Source organism: Dunckerocampus dactyliophorus, chromosome 13 (assembly GCF_027744805.1).
Source record: "Dunckerocampus dactyliophorus isolate RoL2022-P2 chromosome 13, RoL_Ddac_1.1, whole genome shotgun sequence".
NCBI classification, from domain to species: domain Eukaryota; kingdom Metazoa; phylum Chordata; class Actinopteri; order Syngnathiformes; family Syngnathidae; genus Dunckerocampus; species Dunckerocampus dactyliophorus.
In genome coordinates, this window is record NC_072831.1 from 25,416,837 (window position 1) to 25,435,884 (window position 19,048).

General features: G+C 40.8%; 1 protein-coding gene across 5 annotated transcripts in view; it reads left to right on the forward strand.

Annotated features, from left to right (window-relative positions):
• Positions 1-5,886: 5,886 nt before the first annotated feature.
• The window catches only part of meis2a (Meis homeobox 2a), a 109,616-nt gene continuing 96,454 nt past the window's right edge, over positions 5,887-19,048 (forward strand). For 2 of the 5 annotated variants that reach the window (XM_054797487.1, XM_054797488.1), the window contains exons 1-6: positions 5,889-6,632; positions 6,918-7,144; positions 7,870-8,011; positions 8,100-8,150; positions 8,230-8,280; positions 8,739-8,888. In XM_054797487.1, the coding sequence (XP_054653462.1) occupies positions 6,621-6,632; positions 6,918-7,144; positions 7,870-8,011; positions 8,100-8,150; positions 8,230-8,280; positions 8,739-8,888 (633 nt within the window). In that variant the 5' untranslated portion in view covers positions 5,889-6,620. Of the gene's footprint in view, positions 6,633-6,917; positions 7,145-7,869; positions 8,012-8,099; positions 8,151-8,229; positions 8,281-8,738; positions 8,889-19,048 lie in introns of all 5 variants that reach the window. The other 3 variants (XM_054797490.1, XM_054797492.1, XM_054797489.1) reach the window with 3 other exon arrangements.

Here is a 19,048-nt window from a genome sequence, read left to right on the forward strand (position 1 = left end):
TAAAATGTCAGAAATATTACTCAGTATAAGCACAATAATACACATTTTATTAAATGAATACCAATAAAATCAAAAGTGTCTTTTCATTTCTGCAGTAAATACGCTTTCTTTTGTTCAGTACGTTTGTATTCTTTATTATTTCTGCATGTATTTGTATTTTTTAGTATTCATTGCGTGTGTGTGCGTGTGTGCGTGTGTGTGTGTGTGAGAGAGAGAGAGAGAGAGAGAGGGAGGGATACACCTGTGGCAAAAAAGCACATTTATAGTTGAATTTTATTTTCTACCAATCCATTTATTATATATTGCATTGTTTTGTAATTATTATACATAATTGGAGGACATCGAATGTGCATTTTTATGGCAGGAAAATACAAATAACGTGATTTATTGGAAAATAAACGAAATGTACTGACAATGTATCAAAATAAAAGAAAAAAAGAAAGAAATTTAAATATGCATTTGGTCATAATGAATATTTAATTCATCTATCGGCGTTACTAAACTTTGCTCCGTGTCATTCTGTTGTCAGCAAAAAAACCTTGTTTTAAAAATGATCTCCTGTCGTTTTGCTTAAACGCTTCATCAATTCAGTGTCAATTTCAGCATTTCTATATTTAAAAGTGTATCTTAAATAGTAACATCTGGTTTTTAACTCTACACGCCGTCAAATTGTTGCTTTTTTCACCCTCATTTTGCAATTTTTTAAATGTTGTTTTCAGGCGTCTGCAGCGCTTGGGTGAGGCCTGCATCCGCTAGGTGTCGCCAGAGGGCCGCCTAATCCCTCCGTCGCCTGCTCGCCTGTGTTTGTGTGCTCGAGCTTCTCCAAGAGTGGCGCTGAAAGAATTTACAGTGAGTCGCGAAACTTTTGCAAGTATTTGACTTGCTTTGCCGGCTGCACTTTTTCAAACCACGTCGTTAAATTGCACTGGGGGGGTCACCGGGAGTTCAGGTGCACTGCTAAATACTTGTGTAAGGGGGGGGCGGGCTGGGTTTTGGGGTTGGAGGCTGGGAGGGTCGTATGTATTATTAATGACTCATAAATAGCACCGAAAAAAGTATAAATAAAGTTGCATTGTGTGGGTTTAAATGAGATAAAGACGCTCATGTGAGGTTTATCAGCCTCTATATGCACCCCCCCCACCACCACCACCATTTGCATAATCTCAACAAAGTGGAGAAAAGGAGTTACAAGCAAGATTAAGGCTGTTTTATTTGTTCCTGCAGGATTTATCTGCAAACAATACATATTTAGTTAAGACAAAAACAATAAAATGGGGAGTGAGGAGGATTTGGGGGGGGAGGGGGGTGCATCTTCCCTTTAAGATGTCTTGAGGATCTTTAAAGCTTGCTGATTGTCCCACTCGTGTTTTCCTTGAAATGGATCCCCCCACCCCCCACACACCTCCTCTCCTTCCCCTTCTTCTTCTTAAACGTATACCCCCCCTCCCCATCCCTTTACTGCCTCCACCCATGATGAGTCCAAACGCAGCTGGCCATGTCCCACACGGACATGGAGAGCTTTAACCCTCCACTGACCTCAATTTGACACCAGCAGATGAAATTTTAGCGTCTGTTAATGTCGTCCAATCGCTCCACTCGCGGAAAAATGCCCTAAAACTCCAAGAAGCGTGGAGCTTTTTTTTTTTTATGTGTTATTGTGAAAAACACAATCACATTAACGAGTCGTTACGGGGAAATCATTCATTTGCAAACTTGTTTAATGTTTTCAACATTTTTCTATACGTTATTTTCTTACAAAAGTTAAACAGCCAAATCGCTGCTTTAAAAAAAAGTAATATCCAAATCCTTACACTGTTAATTTGTTTTGTTTTGGTTTTTTAATCAATTGATTTCATTACAAAACGCCTGAAATGCATACTTTAAATGTATTCATTTTTCAAAATTATTTCTTTTTTTCAAAGCACACTTTAAATTAATTTATGTGGGGAGGGAAAGTCAAATAAATCCCAATATTTCCACAGTTACCATTTGTTTAACTGGTAAATAAAACACAAGATAAATAGAATTTCCACAGCGTACACTAGTTACATTAAAACAACAGTTCATTTCCAAAACACACATCAGCCACCAGGTTTTCACACTAGAAATACCAACTTCACAAAATATTTGTTTTTTAAATAAAGACATAGCCAGATTTCCATACTGTACATTTGTTTAATGTTTTAAAAAACAAATAACGAGGGACATTTCCACACTGTGCATTGTTTGAATATGAGAAAGCCACTTAAACGTCAACATTTGCACACGATGCATGTGTTTAAGACTATTCAAGACCAATACATACCCATGCTTTTAAACAAAAATAGGATTTTTAAAAAGTCTTGGGTACTATTTATTTATTTTCCCCTGCTAGGTATGATGCGTGTGCGTGGAAAGCCGTACATTGGACACGCATAATTAACCTCCAGTGTTTTCACACGCTCTTTTGGCTGCTCACAATCTCCGGGGTGGGTGGCGTGTGCACCAAAGTCGCATCACACACCGTATTTGCACCTTAAGTGCACACCACGAAAATGTATATTTTTATTTTATTGAAGAAAATTATGCACTCAAAAAATGTAAAGCATGAAAAAAAAAACATAACAGGAGTTTTGCTTACCAGCGTAATCCAAATGAGAAGTATCAGGGAAAAAGTTGCATAGAAATGTAATTGCAGGAAAGAAGAAGCAGGCTTTGCAGAGCGGCTGTGCCTCTTCTTGGTGCTCTCTCTCTCCCTCTCTCTCTCTCTCTCCCTTTCTGCCTCTGTGCGAGCTCCTTCCCGGGGAATTGCTGCTTGAAATGTCCACACAGCCGTTTGTCAAAGCCTTGCTGCACTCCTTTGCACTTCCCACACCCACACCACCAAGCCCACACCACCCCCGCCCCCCCTTATATGCCAACAAACATCACTCTTGTCATTTAAGAACAGCAAATGTGCCTTATTATTATTTAGTTATTCACCTATCTTCTTGAGTCTAATCCTTTATGTATTAATGATTCATTTGCATCGTCACCTTCCACAAAAAAAGCGAGTCCACCGTCCCCACCATTGCATCCACGTTGGCCCACTATTAAAAGTCATGTATATTGCGCCTAAAGAGCTCCTGGAGGGTCTTCTTCAACATGCTCCTCCCTCTCCTTCTCCTCAATCTCCTCTCATGATTGATGATCCCCAGGCATGCTTTGATAATTGACCACTGAGGGGTCCTATCTAGAGAGGAACACTGGGAAAAAAAGGGGTGGGGGGGGTGTATGTGTTTAATTTGCAGTAACTGCAGAATGGGATGCATTGGTTATAATAGAAATAGTATAGCAAGTAACAGGGGCATATGTCATGGGGGCACACTGTCACAAATAGCGGTAGGCAGTGCAAGAGAGCCTCACTATGGTTACCATGGTAACAGTGTGTACGCTCAAAAATGTACACTCCCAAGTAGCACTATTTTAATGGCAAGCCATAATGATGCACGCAATTTATGAGATTCCATTGACTTTTTGTCCAAATGAACGGTTGCCCTCTTTTTAGATGGCACGACACACAATTTGGGTTCCGATTCACAATTCTATTTAAAGGCCATGTAAAAATATAAGTAACGGTTCATTTTGCATGAGGATTCCTGCAAGCGATTTGCAGCAAAATGGTCGTACTGTCCAGCCATGCTGTTGTTGTTTTTAGTACGAATCTTTATTGGCAATGCCGCAAACATGAACTTACTATCGAATGTCAAAAAAAGTGTGTTTTATGACATTTTGACATCAGTATCATCCATGTTTTAAGAGAGCAGTGACTAGAGAGGGAAAAAAAGGAATCTTGCAGCCATACGTTTATGATATATAGCATCGGAATCTGGATCAGTGTCGTTTGGATGAGCCAAGTTTTACAAGTAGACACGACAAAGGAAAAAGTCAATGCTGCTTGAAAAGCTTTGCAGTCACACATGCTGATTTTACTGCAGTTTTACATGACAATCTGCATCAAAATGTACTACATATTCTAACACCAGTATCGTCTCTATTGACCCAATTTGAAAGCAGCGTCATCAAGTACTACAAATGCTGTGTACTCGTACTATAGTTTTACTGCACTTTAACTTCAAAAGCAGGTCTTTCATGAAGACATCTGCGCTATTTACGGCATTTTAACATCAGGATCTTTATCAGACTCCACTTTACTGACCAAATTTGAAAGGAAGTTCCAAAAAATGGAAAAATGCTGCGTGAAACCTTGTGCAGCCCTACTTTTACTACATTCTGCTACATTTTAACATCAACATCAGGTCTTTATCGAGCACATCCGTGCTGTTTGCTACATTTTGACATCAAATTCTGAATCAGAACGCACTGTATCGACCACGTTCGGCTTTCACATCAAAATGATCTGCTTGAAGAATTACAGGCACAGCATTTACTCCAATTTACTGCCAGAATCTTTGCAATCATAATTTTTACTACAAATTAACACCCAAATTTGACTCACAATGACCTTTAATGACCTGGTTACATGTAGAGAAGTCACTAAAAATGGGAGTCAGTGGCTTTTAAGGACATTCGCAGCCATAACGTTGCTATGTTTGCTAGGTTTTCACATCATAATGAGATGTTAAATGAATGCACCCGTATGTTTTACGACACTTTTACCTCCGAATATGAATCAGAATCATTTTCATGACGCTTCAAAGGACGTCGCGAAAAATGGAAGCTTGGCAACATTTTCAGCCATACTTGCGGTAGCTTTAGTGGTTTTTACCACAATATAACATCAAAGTCTGACTCAAAATCATCTTTTTGACCACATTACACACAGAAGTCCCAAACTATTGAAAATGTAATGACTTTTGAGGATGTTTGCGGCCATACTTGTAGTTTTAGTACTAGTTACTTCAATTTAACATCCAAATCTGACACAAGATGATTTTTAATGGACACATTTGCAAGTAAGTCACTAAAAAAGGTTCAAAAGTGAATGTTTGAAAACACGTGCAGCCATGCTTTTAGTAGTTTTAGTACTTTTTACGACTATTTAACATCTAAATTTGAGTTAAAATGAAGAATCACAACCACGTTACATATAGAAGTCAGAAATGGACAACACAATGACTTTTGAGGACATTTGCAGCCATACTATTAGTAGTTTTCTTATGTTTTACGACAAGATAATATCAAAATCTTCCACAGGATGATCTTTACTGACCACATTTTAAAGGAAATCACTAAACAATGCAAAACCTGAATGTCTGAAAACGTTTGCAGCCACCCATCCATCTTCTGTCCTCACTAGGGTTAGTGGTAATTTGCAGCCATACGTTTAGAATTTTCTGACAATGTAACATCAAAATCAGCTCTTTAATTGTTGCAACCGTGCTGTTTACTGCATTTTAACATCATTTATTGACCACTTTTGAAAGGAAATCACCCAAAATGGAAAAAAGGTGAACATGTACAGCCATGCATTTAGTAGTTTTAGTGCTTTTTGACAACAGTTTACCACAAAACTTTGAGTTCAAATCATGTATCACGACCACTTTACATGAAGAAGTCACTAAAAATGGCGAATGCAATGACTTTTGCATCCAATCCAATGCATTTTACAAACTTTTTTTGGAGGTTTTACTACATTTAAACACTGATTGAGTCCCAGCAGGTCCAATAGCACGGTTAATGAATGTGACGTGAAAATAAGAGCTTAGCACATATATAGTGTTTACAGTATGTTGCAAGCGTGTGGTGTTGTGTTGCTGTCCATCCTCATTGCATGCTAAAGTATTTTGGGTGGGTGGGGAGAGACTTCTTTGAGGGAGGGAGGGAGGGTGCCTGTGTATTACCCTCACCGTGCACACACACACACACTCGCAGCACCACCACTGGCTGGGGCCAGCACGCCACTTCCGGGATCCGTCATTGCACTCGCCCACCGCTCGGCGCTTGCGAGTCAGCCATCCAAAGGCAGGCGGTGTGTGTTTCTAGAAGCCAGCCAGCCGCCAAGCTGCCAACACTCGCTGACACACACTCACTGCGGACCCTTGGAGAGACCTTACCTCTACGCACATTTTTATTATTTCTTATTTTTCGAAAATATTTTGTTTTTTCCCACCTCTTTCTCCCTTTCTCTCCACCCACTTTTTGTGTGTGTCTTCTTGAAAACTACACGGGACGAGCATTAAAGCAGACATTTCAAGGAAGACGCACGGCCGGACTTTACCGGATGAAAACGGACTAACGCGGGGGAGAGGAGGAGAAAGAAAAAACTTGAACATCATCACCAACCGTCATTCATTCATTACCTTGACAACCTCTGGCTTTGATTGACAGCTGGAGTGGCAAAAAGCCATGAGACGCGACAGTTGACTCGCAATCTGGGCCCATTGTAACCTCGCATTTCGACTTTTTATCCACTTTTTGTTGCTGTTTTTTTTTTTTTTGAAACAAAAAGACGGACGGTCGGATGCGACGACTTCAGTGTGTAGCGGCGAATAGGAGAATTCGCTAAAAAATCAAAATAAAAAAGTTAATCGACAGCGAGAAGAACCTGGAACATTTTTTTCTCTTTCCACGCAGGACAAAAGTGGGATATTAAATATAAAAATAACACATTTAAAGGAGTTTACTGGAGCTGCAGCCTGATGGCGCAAAGGGTAAGGTCCCACTCATTTCATTGCACACATCCACGCTGTGGAAAGTAGCGTGACATTTGTGCAAGCTCCTTCCACAAGGCAAGCCTTCCTCCTCCACCGGACACACTCCAAAACATCTATTTTTTAATTCACCTGCCTTCTAATGTTTCTGGTAATTCCATGCATCATTTTTTTTACTATCACAACACTCCCCACTATGACGCCCCCGGTTGTTCCATTCGAAAAAAACCCAAAAAGTAACAATGCACCTCGCTGACTTCTCCCCCTTTGCTTGTGCTCCTCCAGTACGATGAGCTGGCCCACTACGGGGGTATGGACGGCGTTTCGGCGTCCATGTACGGGGACCCGCACGCTCCCCGGCCGCTCCCCCAGGTCCACCACCTCAACCACGGACCGCCGCTCCACGCCAGCCAGCACTACGGAGCCCACGCTCCCCACCCGAACGTCATGCCCACCAGCATGGGCTCGGCCGTCAACGACGTCCTAAAGAGGGATAAGGACCAGATTTATGGGTACGCTTTGCATGCACGAGTCCATTTTTACAACTATTTTTTTCCACATTACGCTTAAAATAGAGTTTAACACTATTTAACCGCAGCAAACTCCATAGGTTAAAAGTCATATTTAAGCATTCTTATCGTTTCTTCATATGAAAACCCACGTATGTACTCTATCATTATTTTTGCACTTATGAAGAGAATGCGTTTAAATATTTCATTCATGCAATTGTTTCAAGTGTCACCTTAAGCATATGTGCAACGGCGTAAACGCTGTCATGCATGTGCAGATCGTGCAAAGAATGTACACAATATGCACAATATAGCATTATTGTATACCCATGCATTGATCAGCTTTTATTTTATTACACAAAGTAGTGTGTGTGAATGATTCGAAGCTTATTTGTTATAATTGTATTTTAGTTTCTACTGTCAACGCCACACACACTTGACTAATTCTTTATAAAAATAATAATATCATTTTCTTATGAATCTTGCTGCCACTTTTGCGTCGGTATGGTGCACTCAGTGCGAAATGTGATGAAAAAACTCCACTTTCCAGCCTTTCACACCACAAAATAGAAGGTTTGTGTAGTCTTTAAGTTGTGCAAAACACGTCTTCTGCAATAAAATAAAATAAAAATCATGGAAAAAAACATTTGAATAGATGCGTGGTTGCTCCTCCAGGAGTTACCGGCATGCTACGTGTCGTTAACCCGCCTTTGCGCACTCCTGTGCAGGCATCCCCTCTTCCCTCTGCTCGCTCTGGTCTTCGAGAAGTGCGAGCTGGCGACGTGCACGCCGAGGGAGCCCGGCGTGGCCGGGGGAGACGTGTGCTCCTCGGACTCCTTCAACGAGGACATCGCGGTGTTTGCCAAACAGGTCCAGACCCACTAAAAAAAACATAGATTGACTTTTGATTGCACATAAAAGTGCGTGCAAAACTTCACTTTTTACTGTTTCATTTTAGGTGCGGGCAGAAAAACCTTTATTTTCATCAAATCCAGAGTTGGATAATTTGGTGAGTCCACTTTTTGTCATTTTTGTGTTTAAAAATCCAGTTTCCTTTTAATGACAAATGTCATTGCCGTCTGTTTCAGATGATACAAGCCATACAAGTATTACGGTTTCACCTCTTGGAATTAGAAAAGGTAAAAGAATACATTCATTGCATGCCTTTTTTTGTTGTTCGTAGTGTGAAATTATGAGGAAAAACGCACAAAACACTCATGGATTACATCTTTGTTGGTGTTTATAAGTAAAATAGTCATATTTAATGCAGGCGTGCAGCTATTTAAGCAGCTCAAATGTGCTCAATTAAGCCTCTTTGTTATTGATCCTGCATGCAGATCTGCTTTCAGCTGCTGCCACTTTAGTTTGATTTGATTCTATTTTTATTTGATTCGGTATTATCTTTAATTCATTCCCCCCTTTTCAACTTGTTGCTCCTGCACGCCCCTAGAGAACAATAATAATAATAACGTAAGGCAACAGTTCGCCTATTCTTTACAGCGGATTAATGCACCCCCATTCACTTTAATTCCTCTTAATTGCCCCTCACCCTTCACCAAAAAAATGACATAAAATTATTGCAATTTCTTCCCTTAAGGTGCACGAGCTCTGCGACAATTTTTGCCACCGGTACATCAGCTGTTTGAAAGGAAAAATGCCAATAGATTTAGTGATCGATGAGCGGGATGGGAGCTCCAAATCGGACCACGAGGAGCTGTCCGGCTCGTCGACAAACCTCGCCGATCATGTAAGTGAACACAACCTTTTTTAATCGCTCAACTCTTTGCTGCCTGCCCTGAACGCACCCCAATGCAATTGTTCGCAGCGGTTCAAATAGTGTGCGCTCGTTTCTTCAGCTGGTGTGTGCCGATGTCCCGATGCGAGGTCAAAAAGCTAAATGTTTCACCATAGATGTGATTGTTTTTTAGTCTCTTGATGGGGTGCAGTCGTATGTTGGTGTGTACTTGACGGCTGCACTAAGGAGACACTACTACGTGTTATAAGCAGGCAGGCTAAGCTTTAGCTTTAGCCCACTATTTAAATAAAAAGAAAGAAAGAATGGGGGCTTTCCCCGCAGAGGTGCTATGGATTTTCAGTGCAGAGGTGCACGTTTAGTGTGTGTGTGTATGTGTGTGTGTGTGTGTGTGTGCGCCACGCGCGCGCGCGTGTGTGTATTGAAATGCATTAAGCATCAATGTCAAGTTCACATTGCATATGATGCTTCTTGCACCGCTTCTGCTAATGTTAATGTGTTTAATTGTTTCTTATTGATTACCACGTGTTGTTTTGTTGCTCTGCAGTGCTGTGGGCTCCACTCATGCACCCCACTTTTTCTTTTTTTCATGGCTGGAGGCTCCATAATGCTGAATTCAATTATAAGTGCAGCAAGCCAGGCTTTACATTTGAAGATGGATCATGCGTTTTGGGGTGAAGCAAGCACATAGTGGTGTGTTATTCTTATTAGTTGTAGTATTATTATTGTGAGTTATTGCGTCTCATGTGGTGCAACAGAGTGACTTCTTCCTTGTAGCGCATTAGGAGTGAGAGCAGATTTAAGTGTTATGCTTGCTTGCATCTGTTGGCTCTGGCCACAGGCCTAATAAACGCACACACACACACTGGCATGCACAATGGTGTCGTTTGGTCAGCTTGGCAATATTGTGCACAAATGTTGTTGTTGTTTCAATACAGTATTGCAGGGATGACATAGCAACTGGTGGCAATCACTGATTTAACACAATGCTTCAACTAGAAAGTGTATGTCGTGTTGCTTCAAATTTCTAAAAGTGTTGAGAATTGCAATTTAAAGTGGCAATTTAAAGTGCAAGGAACCATATATGGTGACTCCAACGCCTCAAAACAAACCATACAAAAAATAATGAAGCATAATAAAATAAATGATATAATACTGCTCAATCGTCATTATAAATAGAATCGTAATGTTTGCCGTTTTTAAAGTAGAACAAATGTGATTTTTCACAGCCAATCAGCAAAGAAAGGTAGTCATGAAATAGATATAATTAAATATAATGAAATGGATCAAATGTATTGATATGTCATTACACAAATTTACTGATAGGTTTTGAATTTGATTTTTTTTTTTTTAAAGCAAAAAACATGATCTGTCACAAGTGAATTTTCAGTTATTGGAATAATTCATAAGTACAGCCTGCACGTACCAAATAGTGAGCCCATGCTCCTTTTCATGTTTATTAACAATTTATAACGCCTTTATAACATCATTATTAACCTATTTATTAACAGTTCATTAGCCCTCATTGTAAAGCGGTTGTGTAATTGAGATATGCCCATAAATACAAGCAATAAACAACAACAGCAAAAAAAAACAAAAAAACATGTCATTTATCTTGCAGCCATTTGGACCGACCACCTCGTTAGGTGTTTAAACTTTGAGGGATTTATTCCTCTGTTGTGGCACCCATGAACTTTTTATTGCACCCACTTTGAGTTTTTTTTTTTTTTTAATTTAACACTGCGTATTTGCCTGCAGAGCTAAAAAGGTGAACATAAACATTATTTTTGCTTAATTAGATGTGATGTAAAAAAAACACAACCATTGCTGCCCTTCTTGTCTCCATGTTATTTATTGAATGACTTCATTAGGCATTTGTCTCCATTTCCTAATTAATTTCTGTCCCCGTTTTATGCGTAGCTGATAGTTAGATATGCTAATTAGCCGCAGTCACGTCCACTTTTCTTTGCTTTGCTTTGCATTTTTAACAGCCCCCCACCCTCACCCCCACCCTCACCCCCACCCCCACCGCACCCATCTCCCCTGGCCTCGGGCTGCTAGCGTCTCATGTGGTGAAAGTTGTGGCGATGATAAGGACGCTTGTTTTCATGTTTTTTTGTTCTCTTAACAGTCAAAAAGCGCACTTTTATTTACACTTGAACACAGCATTGTCTTAGGGATGATTGGATTATGCTTGAGCGGGAAAGGAAGGCAAAGGGGACGAGGCCTTTGCTGACACTGTTGATTTTGGTGACTGTCTCCACCACGTAAGCCCACCCAGGACTATAGTCGCCTCGCCCCCTCCCTTCTCCTTTTGATGAACCTCTTAAACGAGAGACGGGAATGGAGGGTGATAAATGGGGTAAAATATTGGCTTGTCTTTTAATTAATGAATCAAATTCTCGCTCTCTTATGCGCGACATCTAATTAAAGGAAAGGACAAATAGAATTAAACAAGTGTGAATGTTATCAGGCCCAATGGATTGGATATGCAAGAGCTAAATGAGGTAACCGAAATATTAGAAACGTACTGTCGGACTGATTTGTTCTGAAGGTAAATGGGAGTTTCCATGCTTATCTTGACGCTGCACGGCTCCAAAGAAAAAAAAATGGGAGGAGGGGGTTTAAAAAAATGTTGACATTGGATTTTCTGCAACAGGCAAGACACGGTGAGCTCACTTTGGTCCAGTCTAGTCTGTGCTAAGTGATTTAGGGTGCGTTTACGCTGCAACTAGCAAGGAAAAATGGGAAATGTTTTTGGAAAATGCCACATACAGCCTCACTTACGCAGAAGATCCGGCATTTTTCCGCTTGTGCGGCACGTAAGAGTCTGGTGTGACATATAAAATACATGCTTCCAGCACAAGAGGACAGGAGAAGTGAGTGTCGGGTGTTAAACTTTACACCTCGGACTCCGGCATTGTGGAATGCCCATGCACACAGGCGTTATCCCACCTCTGTTATGGCTCTGTTACGACCCCAGAAGCTGTCAAATTCCCGTATGTTTGCATGACAACAATAACCAAGAGTGTGAAAAATGTTAGCCTCTTTTACACAGAAGATTCAAAGTTTTGTAATCTTTGTATACAGAAGCCAGCAAAGTGGGGTATTACCAAACCGTGTGCGCTTTCACACAGCAACAGGGCATCCCACACTCAGACAACTAGATGACTTGTTGGACAATTGCTTTCAGCATAACAGGGTGGGAGAAGTGAGTGCTCCTTATGCACAGGGGGCGTCTCGCCTCTGTTACAGCTCTCAGAAGCTGGCAAATTTGGGGGTAATAAAAAAGGTGCAAAAATGCCAGCTTTAACAGGCAATGTGACAGGGGCTTGAATGACAAGCAAAAATGTGAAAAGTGTTAGCCCCATTTGCATATAAATCCTGCATCAGGGTCGTAACAAAAGATCTGACATTTATCCACATGTGCTTTTTATACAAAACTCAGCAAAGCAGGATTTTTCCGCAATTGGGAGCGCTTTCACACAGCAACACCGCACCCCACAATCAGATAAATAGATGACTTGTCTGACAATTGCTTTCAACATAACAGGGCGGGAGAAGTGAGTGCCCCTTTTTTACAGCTCTCAGAAGCTGGCAAATGTGGGGGTCAAAAAAAGGTGCAAAAACGCCAGCTGAAACAGGCAGTGTGACAGGGGCTTAGGTGACAAGTAAGAATGTGAAAAATGTTAGCCTCCCGAGCACAGAAATCCTGCATCAGAGTCGTAACAAAAGATCAGGCATTTATCCACCTGTGCTTTTTACACAGAACTCAGCAAAGCAGGATATTTCCGCAAATGTGTGCACTGTCACACAGCGACAACACCTCGCAATCAGATAATTAGATGGCGGCGTCCCGCCTCTGTTATGGCGTAAAAAAGTGAAAAATTGCCACGTCCTTACAGTCTGGGAAATAAAGGTGGAAAAATGCCAGCTGTTACAAGCAGTGAGAAAGGGGTTATTGTTAAAATGATCCCAGAAAGCATTGAAATGTGCATGCCAGGCCACTAGTTGGCGCCAACTGCATGTCCTCCTGCGTTTCTCAGTACGTGTGACATATAAATGAAGACGGAGAGACGTTATAAGCACAAATGCTACGACATTGCAGCTTTTAGCCTTGGAACTGTAATCCCTGTGTTCAGATGTTTCCAGGCTCCCAAATGCTGTCGCCGTGTAAACAAACAACCCCCCTAAAAAAAAAAAACACACACACTTCCTATCCAGCTTCAGTCTGTGCTGCAGTGTCGGCCCATCTAGCCTTACATTTCCTATTTGATTAGCGCTGCGAGGGCCTGTTGGGAGTCATATCTAATCATCAACTGCAACAGCGAGAGAGCGCCTTTGCTCACTTGTTGCACAGTGAACACGACTCCCACCCCACCCTGTAGAAAAGTGCTTCTGCTGCGTGTGCATGCAGTGCAGCTGCCACAAGGTCGTGTACTGTGTACAATATGCATGCATGTACAGTATGTGCACTGTTAAATAGAACGCCAGGGGAGTCATGATATACAGTAGTTGTCTCTATGTATTTCTATGTACACCACTTTATTAGGCACACCTAGATGACGCAGTACAATAAAAACAGCCCCTTTTGTAAATGTCCCCCCCCCACCCTTTCAAGAGCATCACAATAAGTTTCATGAGAGATTTATTTCGGGGTACCTCCGGAGGCTGTAATTTGTGTTGTGTTGCTTCCCAAGAACACCTGTGGAAGCCCGATGAAATTCAATGCAAGAGTTGCATTGAAAAGAATGCCGTTTTAAGAGAGAAGTATGTTTCTGACTGTGGTGGTGTAGTACTGCACTGCGTCAATACTGAAAGGTGTTCCCCTCATAGGTTGATAATACTGTAGTTCCAAATAGTAGGAACACCTCTCCCTATGCTGCTATCATCACAATCATTAAAAGTGATTCATATTATTATTATAATTTGTACTTTCTATTTGTTCTTCAAAATTGTAATATATTTAATACAGTCTTGTATTATCTCTTATTATACAGTATATATACACTGTATAATATATATATTGTATTTTAAATATATTATTATATATATATATATAAAATAATGGAAAAAAAAACTTCCATTAATCACATTTATTGATTAAAAAATGAATTAAATTGTTAATTTAATTTCCTCTTTCCACATTCATTTCTTTTATGACACCGGGCATGCATGTTTTAAAAGCAGTCATCCTGTCAGTCCACACACACACACAGCGTTTATTATTATTATTAACTACTAAATGAAGGCCTTTTTCAAATTATTCTTCATAATTGAGGGTTTTAGTAAACACTCAGCTGTTCAATTGAGGCTGCACTTTTTTTTCCCCCACAAGGCAGCTGTATATAATTATTAACATTTTTTCCTCCCATGTTTATAACGTGTGGCAAGATGCATCTTGAAATGTCAGGTGTGATTTATGACCTCGTGTGTGTTTGGCGTGTCAGCGGTTCTGTACATGATCAGCATCGGGATCCCTGCAGCCTCTCTCGTGCAAGACACAAGTCTTTCCCTCCCTCCCTCCTTTCCCTCCCTCGCTTTCCTTCCCTTTCTTCCTTCATTCCCTTGCAGCTTTCAGGGGAATTGAAGGGAAATTCAATGATGCCACTAAATCAATTTTATTGGAAATTCCCAGGGATGCAGGCAAGGCGGGAAAGTGAGGCAGGTGTTTGTAAATAAGAGACAAGGGGATTATAGCCGCCGCCTGAATCCATCATAATCCATATTGTCCCCTTGCCTTTTCATCATTATATTAATTATGGTCGTGGTTTATTTGTTTTGGACACGCTGAACAAGTGCACGTGCTCAATTCAGCACGTCTGAAAAGGAGTAGGAAGAAGCAGAGTTGATTTAATCCCGCCTCTTCTCTGTCTTTAAATGCGACCATTTTGTAATCGGGAGCGAAAAGAATTGACGATGTGCAACAGTGGATAGACATGTGATGAAAAAAGGAAGATGAAAAAGTGGTGTTCAAAAAAGTGTAACAATATAGAAAGACAGGAAAAAAGTATTTAATTAAAAAAAATAGAAAATCAATAAAATAATTAAGATAAATGAATAAATAAATGCAGGATTTTGATGGATCAATTACCCTATGAAATCCTGATAAATAAATGGCAAATATTGCCTGATGTTGCTGAAATTGTGGCATATCTTTTGTGTTATCACTGTGGCCACCTGATAGATGTTAATAGATGTTACTTTTGCATCATTTTCCCCTTAATGTCTGCGCTCTTGTGTCTTCTCCTCTCTCTCTTTAAGACAATTAGTAAAGGGCCTCCTAATTATGCCTTTCTTCAGGGAATATTCACAACCTCCTCTAGGCTTCCTTTTTTTTCTTCTTCTTCTTATATTTGTAGCGTTGTTGTGTAGATTGACTATTTGGCTGACACACACAACTTGTTTGAACTTTATCACACCCACAGGGCTCGCGACAAAACGCTTGTTGTGTATGTTTGTGCGTGCGTGCGTGTGCGCGCACGGCGCTCTCTGATGATGCGCCCGCCCGCCTCTCCTTTTTTAAATAATTTATGGAGGAGAAGCTTTTGTCGCCTTGTTGAGTGCACAAAGTTAATGCCGGCGCTGTGTTGTTTGATGGGTTTCGCAGACATGGTTATGGATTGCAGGTGAATTAAAGGTATTAACTAAAAAAAAGAAGTGAAAGTGTGCAGCCACCATGTTATTGTTATTGTTGTTATGAATGGCTGCTCCTGCTTTGTGGTCTATAGGAGGCAAACAAAGCTTTATCTCACAGGGCCTCATAAAGCTGCGGGCTAGCACAAATATCATTCCCTTTAACACCATTAACTGCAGTGTCTTTGAATTTAATTCAGTAGCCAGCGCCATTAAAAATGACACATTACCGTGCAATGATAGCTAAATTAAGTCGTATCGATTGGGCTCTTGCATTAAGGCCGCGGTTGGCTGGCTCTGGCTGGCAGGCAAAGAGAGAGAAGAGAGAGAACGCTTCCTTCCAGTCGAACCCGGTCGTTTTCTCCACGCCGAGCCCGGTGCTGCTTAATTACACGCAAGCCTCCCTTGCTCACGTGATGAAGACACAAGTGGAGTATTTTGGGAAGCATGATGAGCTTGTCCCACATGCTTTGAGCTACAGTATCGTGCACGGTTCCCACGGGTGCTTGGGAAATGCTTCAATTTGAATGTTGAGTTTAGAGCGATTTAGTTTGGTTGTTAAGTGGGAAGCTACAACATTCCCATCAAGGGAATACTTCTTTAGACGCAGATCAGTTTGCATCGTAGTCGATTCAGCGATCAAATTTGGTCCATCGCACGGTGATTAATCGGGGCAGAATGGCGTGCACTACTCAGCTGCAACCAGCAGAGGCGCTGTTGAGTCAATTAGTTTGTTGTCTAAAAGGTGCATCCTTTGCCTTCTTTAACATAATGATTCTATGTCTCATGAAAAGAACTGAAGAAAAGTTGTTTTTAATTATCTGAAAACAACAAAAAAATGTTTTAAAAAATGAATAAATAATAAAATGAATAAAATAAATGAGAAAATGTGGAAAAACATGCTTTTCAACAGACAGCACCATTTAAAAAGTATATTTTACACATTTGTCTTTTTGTGATTATGTCACTGTTTTTTAATTTTAATTTTAATTTTAATTTTAATTTTAATTTTAATTTTAATTTTATTTTTATTTTTATTTTTATAAATTTAGTTTGTTTTTATAGCAGTCAGGAACCAAAAACGGTTGTTTACTCTTTTGTTAAAAAAAATACAATTCCGTTATTATAAATGAAAATTACGTAAATGTTAATTTTTACGTTTGATTTTGCTTGATTGATTTTGCTTGCGGCCGCACGGTGACCAAGTGGTTAGCATGTTGGCCACACAGTCAGGATCTCTAGAAGATCGGGGTTCGGTGTTAGGTTAATCGGCGACTCTAAATTGTCCACAGTTATGAATGGAGTGTGAATAGTTGTGCATATGTGCCCTGCCATTGGCTGGCCCCCCGTCCAGGGTGGACGCCCAAAGGTCAGCTGGGACAGGCTGCAGCATACCCCGTCACCCTAGTGAGGATTAAGGGCATAGAAAATAAATGAATGAATGATTTTGTTTAATTGTCCTTCATACATATTGACGTATAGCATGTGTATAAACACTACATACATGCATTTATTCATGAAGTGTAAACGGTACCTACTGATGATGCAGCATCAGAAGCAACTGGAAGTTCGGTATCTTAGCCAAGGATACTTCCACATGGTCTCGGGGGGACGGGGGATGGAACCGGCAACCTTCATGTTGGGGGACGGCCGGTCTACCATGTGAGACCTGCCACCCCCTTATCACGACATCTGTTGTAAAATAACAAGTTTAAGGTGCAGACTTGTGTTGTATAACGAGGCGGAAAAGCTTCCAAAGCGATGCTGAAAGTGCTTAAAATTGACTTTGAAAGCAGCTGTATGAACTCCCTAACAACAGCCTTTACTGAAGTGCATCCGACCATTTGTCGATCAATGGCCCAGAAAGTGAACTGAGGCGCCGACACTTTCCCCCCATGGGCTCACTCTGGAGGGCCCGCAACCCCCGCACGGGGCTATTGTTGCTCCCCTTCTCCTGAGCAGATCTTTTTTTTGAGCTCTTTTAGCCTGAGCGCCATCCGGTGAACAGCTGACACGGAGAGGGCCTTGAATGCAGGCGGGGGAGGCAGCGTTCAAGGGCCTTGTGTTTGGATAAAAGGGTCCTCGCTGTAGACGGCGCAGAACTCGGCACCCAGGGGAGCCCGGCAGCCACTCATCTCGAAGCCTGCCCCGGGACTCCATTTAGACAAAATGGTGACAAAAGCAAGTTTTGCTTGGACTATGTTGCTACATACGTGCACTCTTTTCCTTGTTTGCATATGCATGCATGTGTCGAAGGAATAGCGCTGCACTGACAAGTGGGTTGAAGATTGCGGGAAGCCTCGGTGCAGGCCCGTGTTTGTTTGCATTCTCTCGCAGCGCCAGCCTCACATTTGAGTCACCACGCACTTGGGTTTTTGAGACAAGCCACGGTATCGACTCTTCGGTCTAAGGAAATTCCACCTCAAGTCTGCCGTCATGTGGCACTGATAAAGCCCTTCCTGTACCAGCGGAGTGGACCCGGTTTCCTTGTGGGCTCCGACAGGGCAGGAGGGAAGGGACAGAGAAAATGAAGTGCAGAAAAGTGGAAGTTTACTTGTGGCTATTTTAAAAACAGTTTATCCGATTTCCAGCATCAGGATCTCTTCGGAGTATTATTACACACGAGCTACCATGCTAGCAGCTTTACGCTAACAGCTGTAGACACCATTTTGGTGGTCGGCAACCAGTTGGTAATGCTCATTACTGCCATCTACAGTCCTGGAGGTGGAACAAGTGCTTCCGTAACTTGTGTCCAATCAAACGTACAACCTTCATAGCTGCAAGTTCATGCAAAAGTTCCAAGTGGGTGTTTCTGCTGGGTTATTTTACCGATAGTGGTGATGTGCGATACCGCTGATTTTTTTTCCGATCTGATACTGAGTGCAATTCAGGCTGGTATCGGCGATACCGATCCGATACCAATACTTGCTTGCTTGCAAATTCACCTAATGTGTCTGGTCAATTTTTAGAGATACAGAACATTGAATTAATGTATTAATTTAATAAATGATTAATTTGATAAATTCTTATTTTTAATAAATTATTTGAAATAAATTAATAATTTAAAAATGTATTTAAGTAATTTATTTATTTTAAACGCTTAAGTATATTGAGGTAGCAATTTAGCCAAAATAATATACAGCAACAGAAAAAACAGGACAAAATCATATAAAAAAATGTGAAATGATTACTTCTTAAGAAGTACTTTAAGAATAAAAACTTTATTCGCAATTCACACATGGCTCCTTTTCAACAGACAAACGTTTCAGACAAACATTACCTCAAATGCATCGAAAGTATTAGTATTTTGAGTATCAGTTTTATAGCACAAGGAGCTGGTATCAGATATATATAATATATATATAATATCGATATTTCAGGATCAAGCCGCACATCACTAATGGATAGCATTCTAAGCTAGCTGCTAAGGTAGAAGCATTACGAAAAAAAATAACTATAGAAACCAATACGCATTCAGCAATCAGTTTCTAATGCTCAACACCAATAAATAAATCAAT